The following is a 7316-nucleotide window of genomic DNA, read 5'->3' on the forward strand; positions in this document are numbered from 1 at the left end:
ACTTATACATTTCTTTAAAACATTGTACAGAAATGTTTAAAATACTCACCAAAGGTTCATGTGCAAAAGCTTAACAAGACTACCGAAGCTCACAATTCTCAAAGAATGATGAAAATGCAACAGTTACTTACAAGGTTAAATACAAGGTTCAATCAGTAAATCATTTCAAATCAACCACTCCTTGCAAGAAGTACAACACCAGCAACTCTTAAAGATACACAACTGTTAATAATCTCATGAATAGGATAAAAACGTTCCCCACCAAATCCTTGAAATTCCTCATTTATAGAAAGGCACTGAATTCTGCTTGGAGATTTAACCCCGTGGGTGCTAATGATCCGAATCTATGTATCCAGTATGCCTCTTTTTGGTGTAGTTTCCTTTTCAAAACTTCAGCATTTATTCCAGAGTGTTTGTGCTTATAAATAATAAACCATTTAAAGTCCGTAGCTCTATGGTTTTGCTCAATAAAATGGGACGTAAGTGGTGCCTCCAAAACTCTATTAAGTATTCAATTTTTATGCTCCAAGATTCTCGCCTTCACCAGTCTAATAGTACTCCCTATGTACCATAATTTACAATTGCATTGTAGGGCATACACAACTCCTCGAGAGTTACAATTAGTAAAAGACTCCATCCAGACAGGTTTGCAAGAACCAGGTATTGTGAATTCCTTAATTTCTTGCGTTAATTCACAGGCGGCACACCTTCCACATTTAAAGTGGCCCCGTATACTGCTCTGGGTCTGGCGCGCATCAGAAATGGCCGTGTGTACCAACATATCTTTAAGATTCCTCGTTCTACGATAGCCTATCTGTGGAATTCTGGCACATCCCGGTAAATCTTTTACCAAATGCCAATGTTTTTTAATGATTCTACTGATGGAATAAGCCAAAGGAGTGAAATCCAGTGCATATATAATTGGCTAGTTTTCCTGTCTTGTATGTTCCTCAAACAGACTGTTTCTAGGTTTATAGAATGCTCTAGATCAGGGGTCCCCAAACTTCCGTTGCCGAGGGCCGGTGCTGCCAGCGCCGATTGCGCTGCGGGCCAGAGCACGTGGGAGCGCGCGCCCATATGTGTGCGCACACATGATTTCCAGTGCACTTCCAGGTCACAGAACACTGGAAATAGCTTGTGTGCATGGGCCTCCTCCGGCCCAGAAGTGTGCCAGAAACAACGCTTGCGCATGCGCACAAGCTATTTCCAATGCTCTGGCTATCTGGAAGTGGGCAGCTGCGCCGTGCCATGCAGTTAAGAGCGGGTGGTGGCAGGGGTCCCGGGGGCCGCATAAAAGAGCCTTGCGGGCCGCATCCGGCCCCCGGGCCTTAGTTTGGGGAAGCCTGCTCTAGATTGTGCCGATTTGACTATTTTCTGTGGATATCCCCTGGATAGAAAATCTTGTGCCATGTTATTGCTATCTCTGTGGTAGTCATGTGAGAAAGTAGAGTTTCGTTTAATTCTTAGAAATTGGCCATATGGTAAGTTCTGTTTCAAACTCATCGGGTGATATGACTTATAATGTAAATATGAAGGTTTATCCGTGGGTTTTTTAAAGGATCTTACAGCTAACTTATTCACACTATCCCCGAATACGATAGTATCAAGGAAAGTTATTTGTTGTGTGTGAAAATGTGTAGTATATTTAATGCTAGAGTGTATCGTGTTGCACCACGAAAAAAATCCGGTTATGTTTTCCGGTGATTCAAAGATTAAAAACAAATCATCCACGAAGTGTTTGTAAAATAGTATTTTTTCATAAAAAGGGTTGGCCATTGAATTCATCAGGTACTCTTCCTCTATCTTTCCCATAAAAAGATTAGCTATGCTAGGGGCACATGCACTCCCCATAGCCACTCCCTTAGTTTGCAAGAAGAATTCACTATCAAATTTGAAAAAAAATTATGTTCAAAAACGATGTCAACCAGTTCCATGAGAAAAAACATAGGTGGTTGTTGGATTTCTCTAGAGAGGAATATGTTTTCCACAATGCGTCAAGCCTCCTCTAAGGTATATTGGTGTATAGTGATGTTACATCCATGGTAACCAAGATTGCAGATACTGGGATATAGCCAAGCATAAGGCTATTAGGCAAGACCCTACTGCCTACATCCTTTTAGTTGCTCAGACTCTTGGGCAGCAATGGTCCCTCATAGCCAGGGTGCAGCATCCCTGTCGGCTCTGGGTCTTGCTCCTCAATTCCTCATTTTATTAATGGAATGTGCCTTCTACCCCTTATTTTATTAAAGCTCAGAAAACTTTAAGCAGAACTGAAAACTTCCTTTAAAACTTTGTTTACAGGGAATCCTACTCCTTAAGACTGCAACTGTACATGACCTTACCTGGGAGCAAGTTTCATTGAATCTAATGGAATTCATTTCTGAGTTGGCATGTCTAGGATTGCACTGTAAGCCTCCTTCCGAACAAATATAGTGGTTTTTGTTTCTGTGCTTTTTAGGAAGAAGATCCCAAACTACTGGTGCCTTTCAGTTTTTACAGTGACAAGAGACTGTAGAATGCTCTTCTACAAATTCCTCCCATCCCCTACACTTTCTAAATACTTTCCCTGTTGGCAAACATACTGACTCCAAACAAAGCTAACAGATAAGTCCTCTAGCAAATGTTTTAAGGACCAAATTTTGAATAATACCTTGCCCTCAGAGTTAGCCAGTAGTTAACCTTTGACACTTTATTCTGTTAGGGAAAGGCATACAATAAATATGCTAGTAGTCTGATTTGACCTCAAGGTTTTCTAAAAGTAACTCTCCCTTTCTGCTGTTTCAACTCATTGTTTAAACTGTAGCTTAGAACACATACTTTTTACTTTCTAAAACAATAACAATTATTCTTCTCAACTATACCTAAGCAATTTATATGCCTGATGGTGCAGTCTTATGCATGCCTACTTGGAAATAATTCTTCTTGAGTTCAATGAGACAAAATCAGGAACGGTGTTCGACATCAGCATTTGGATGTACTGAGGTGTCCTGCAACTGCAGAACCAAAGGTCCTATGGTTTTCATTGGAATTATTTGCTGCACTGGAAAATAATGTGAAGTACTAATTTTCCCAGTTATGAACAAAGAGTTCCAGCTCTGATAGAGGTCCACATACATAGGCTTCCTCTTGTTAGATGTCCACATCCAATATGTGGGCATTGGTTGGGACAGAGTTAGGAGCCACTCAGTTAGGTGCAGAGGTGATGCTTCACTGTCCCTGAGAAAGGGTGGACGCCTTTAAGTGATTAACATTTGAAGGGACCAAGTATCCTATTTTATAAAATGTACAAGTTTGCTTGTTCACATACCGTTGTGTTTTTACCTCTCCTCACCATAGATTTCAACCACTAATCCTTCTGAGAGTCATCTGTCTGCACTGTTACATGTATTAATTGTATACACCAGCAAATTACCTCAGTTTTTTGCCGGTTTGTAGAGGATTATCAGCTCTTTCCAATATCAGATATGAAAATGTGTTGCACTAATATGAGTACCCTATTCTAGTTTGAAGGACATCTGCTGTTTCTTTACTTATTCTGATTAATCTGTAATTTGCGCTGGTTTTCTTGATGCTACTTTTATTTTTAATGATGGGAAAGTCTTTTTTGTAATTACTTTTTATTTTATTTTTTACTGATTCTAAAGACCTCTATGGTTCAAGTTCAGGGTTTAAGTAATCCTAATAAATAAGCAAATGGACAAATATTTCAACAGGCTAATGTTTCAGTGGACTTATACTGAGGGTTGCAGACTTAAGCAGTTAGCCTACTGATCACCACACATCCCTCAGACTACTTTGTCCAAGTTGTGATATATGAGACTTGAAGAACAACAGTTCATACTTTCATACTATATTGTATGCCTTTCTAGATTTCTTCTTCTGACATCTAATTTTTTGGTGTTTCCCACAATGATTTCCCAGTGTTGTCATTTTTTTAAACAGCTGCACCATAAAGCAATGCCGCCAGCTTTTTTTAAGGAAACAAAATGAATGATAGCTGCGGTCTGCAATTGAAATCAGCAGCCCAAGCTGTATTACAAAAGTGCTTCTCATTTTTAAAATTAGTTTTTCCTCTTTAACCCAATGCTGTTCTACATTTCTTCTCCTTAGTGTTGGCACTTTAACTATATTCCCCTTCTCAGACAACTGAGAACTGGCTCCTTGTGGCCAAGAGAAAATGGAGGTTAAATGAGTTATTGCTAAGGTTCACCCTTTACCCAACGAAGTATGTGAAAAGTCCATATAAATGGTAAGTAACATTTAATTAAATTCCCCTTTGACTGATCCATGGCTATTTCCCATGGACTGATTCAGGCAAAGCAAAGGAGGCAGGGGGCCATAAAGAAACATCATAAATACCAAACCAATAGGATTTATTAACATCATATCTGACAACCAGGAGTTCATGTCGGACCCACCACAGTACTAACAGAGCTCCCACTGGGCCTGCAAACATTGGTACAAATGACAAGGCCGCAAGCACAATCGCAGCGTGAATGGACCTAAATTAGTTGGGGCCGAATAACCAGTTTACTAACACCTGTATTAGTACTGTATCACTGTGGGGAGGACTGCTGTTAGACAAGCCATAATCCCATAAGCTTGTCATTTGCATATCCCTCATTAGCTGATTAAAACCTGAAGGAGGCAGGTTTTTGCAGCTGGTGGGTCCATTCCGACACTCAGTCTGCCTGGGTGGCTTGGTAATGAAGTAATGTTGGTGAATGTGAGGTTTATATGTATGGAAGGGATTAAGAACATTAGAATTTGTGTGAACTGATGTTGCCATATTCTCTCTACTGGATCACAGTAATTGGATGGGAGGAGCAAGAGGGGATCCATTAGTTTTGTCTGTTTGCTCAGGAGCTGGGTGCTAGAGATTCAATTTTGTTTCCTTTTGCTCCTTTGCTTTTGTGAAGCATGCCTGCTTTGTCTAGGGGAGTCCTTAGCACCTCTGTACACTAACCCCACTAAGGCGATTCAGCTACAAAGAAGCAGCCTAGGAGAATGTGAAACCAGCCAGCATAAAAATGCAGCCTAGACTCAAGTAGTACTTGAGAGACCAACACATTCCGACCTAGTCCAGGCCTGGGATAGAAAAGCAAGAGATAATTGAAATCTATAAACACCTCTGGGGTCTTTTTATTATTTTATTAGTTCTCCACATTTAAGCTTATCCAAGTTTCACATCAAAAGGCGCTGGGAGCTCTTTACAGGGAAACTGAATGGTTTTAAATTTCAGTGACTTAAGAAGCAATTGTTACGAGCATTTGCTGGGCATGCATAATTTTAAGGCCAAGAGGGAAAAGAATACGCATTCCTATGCTATTTGTACAGCTGTAGGACTTAATGATTGAAAAAATAACAACATTGTTTCCCCCATACAATCAACAATACAACTCCAGTAATGTTGGTAGGAAAACTTGGTCAGTCAGAAAACCCAAAGCCAAATCTGACTATTTATGGTATTGTGAATGATGTACAAAACTTACTGAGTTTAAACATAATATTCTTAATGTGAAGAGTTAGAGCATACATTTCAGCAAAATTTTGACTGTAAGCTTGTGGACATACCCGTAGTTTGGTCTGTACTTTATAATTCTAATTAGCAAGACAGCATTGCACGAGGGATACTACTTCATTTTATATATAGCCTTTTATAGCTAAAGGTAAGTTTAAATAAACCCCAAGAAAAAGCAAGACAAATGTTTTAAACTTTATACTCTTTATCCTACTTTCGATTTTGTTCATTCTTATCCCACTCCATACATTTAAAGCACATCCAACAGACATTTAAAGCACATGATTTCCCCTAAAGATTTCCCCTAAAGAATCCTGGGAACCATAGTTTCCTCTTCAGAATGTTACAAATTCCCAGCATCCTTAAAAAACTACAGTTATCATAACTTTTGGGGAGAAGTTGTGTGCTGTAAATGTGCACTGGATGTGTTTTAAATGTGTTGTTTGGCTCTGCTGCTGTGTGTTTAGTATCCAGTTCTTTGGTTTGCTTCCCCCCCCCCAGTTCAATGACCTTTATCTTGCTTATATGTGTGTTTAGAACAGGACCTAGCACAGCGTTAGCTAGCGTGCTGCCCTCCATATGTTGTGGGTGACAACTCCCACCGGTCCTAGCCAGCAATCACTGGCACTGAATAATCTGACTGCCATATTCTGAACCACCTGAAGTTTCTGAATAGCTGGAAGGGCAAATCCACAGATAGCCTACAGCAGCAATCAAGTCTGGATTGTACCAGTCATGAATAGCCACGGAAAGGCTATGTCCATAGGGGCTGCAGTGGAGTATCAGACAATACTGTCACTGCCGCCAGAGAAGTGAGGAGCAGCAGTGGCTTTTGGTGAGAACTTATGAGATCTTGTGGCACTCTCACAATAACTTGCCTCTGCTGCCATTTCTCCTGTGGTGTGTGTGTGTGCCCTGCCCACCTGCCACGACTGCCAAAGCAAGGAGAAGTGGGTGAAGCTTACAGGTTCTGGCAAGATCTCACAAGGTGGTGCTGGAAGCCGCAGCCATTTGACACCATGTTTAATGTTTGATTTTGCCTGAGACTCCAAGGAGGTCTTGAAAATAAAATACATAACATGTACATAAAATTCCTGTCACGGTGCTGTTGCAGCTACTCTTGAGTAACAACGTCCGAGTCTGCTCTGTCTTTAAAAGTTTTACTGTGCATAGTATTTACAGTGCAAAGATGGCAAAGAACATGACCTCTCAGTCACTCGCAGAATCCGGGAGTGGACGCCTCCTGTTACGCGTCCAGCATAAGAGCTTGGGAACCCCAAAACGCCGCCCCCTGACCTTACGTTTCGGTGCGCGCCTTAAATCAGGCGACGGAACCGGCTGCCTGCTCCCCTCCACCTGTTGGTCAGGGCGGTGCAAGGGCTCTCCTACATCGCTGAGCCTTAACTGCTCCATCCCGCTAACTTCCTCATTACCCCCACCTGACCCGCTGCTGCTGCTCTCACTGGTCGAGGTGCTGGTCCCTGTACTGAGGTCCCCTGACAATTCCCCTTGAGTATCACTCCCAGGGAAGTTTATGGGGTGCAGTGGTACTATTGGCTAGCCTGTTTTAGGTGGCTGAAATTACTTTTAAAAACCAACAAAAAAAAGAGAGACAGGCATCCTTTGGACTCACAACCGAAGTCACCTTGTGTTTCCCGGCCTTAATATTTATGTTAAACAATTGTCTGTGTATTTTTAAGGTTTAATATGGATTTGTCCACAAAAACCCACACAGAATCTTTAGTCCCATCCTGTAATGCGGATTTGTTCCCCGTTGGCTCATCGCTATGTTGAA

The 7316-nt window shown here is 41.3% G+C and overlaps 1 protein-coding gene across 1 annotated transcript; it reads right to left on the minus strand.

The window, feature by feature from the left end:
- Positions 1-283: 283 nt before the first annotated feature.
- LOC148687629 (uncharacterized) lies at positions 284-2359 on the minus strand. The gene is made up of 4 exons (XM_088655387.1): positions 2343-2359; positions 1408-1582; positions 539-925; positions 284-418 (listed from the first exon to the last, which is right to left on the minus strand). The coding sequence occupies exons 1-4, from the start codon at positions 2357-2359 to the stop codon at positions 284-286; spliced, it is 714 nt and encodes a 237-aa protein (XP_088511513.1).
- Positions 2360-7316: the final 4957 nt, after the last annotated feature.

Source organism: Zootoca vivipara, chromosome 1 (assembly GCF_965207765.1).
Source record: "Zootoca vivipara chromosome 1, rZooViv2.hap1.1, whole genome shotgun sequence".
Taxonomy (NCBI): domain Eukaryota; kingdom Metazoa; phylum Chordata; class Lepidosauria; order Squamata; family Lacertidae; genus Zootoca; species Zootoca vivipara.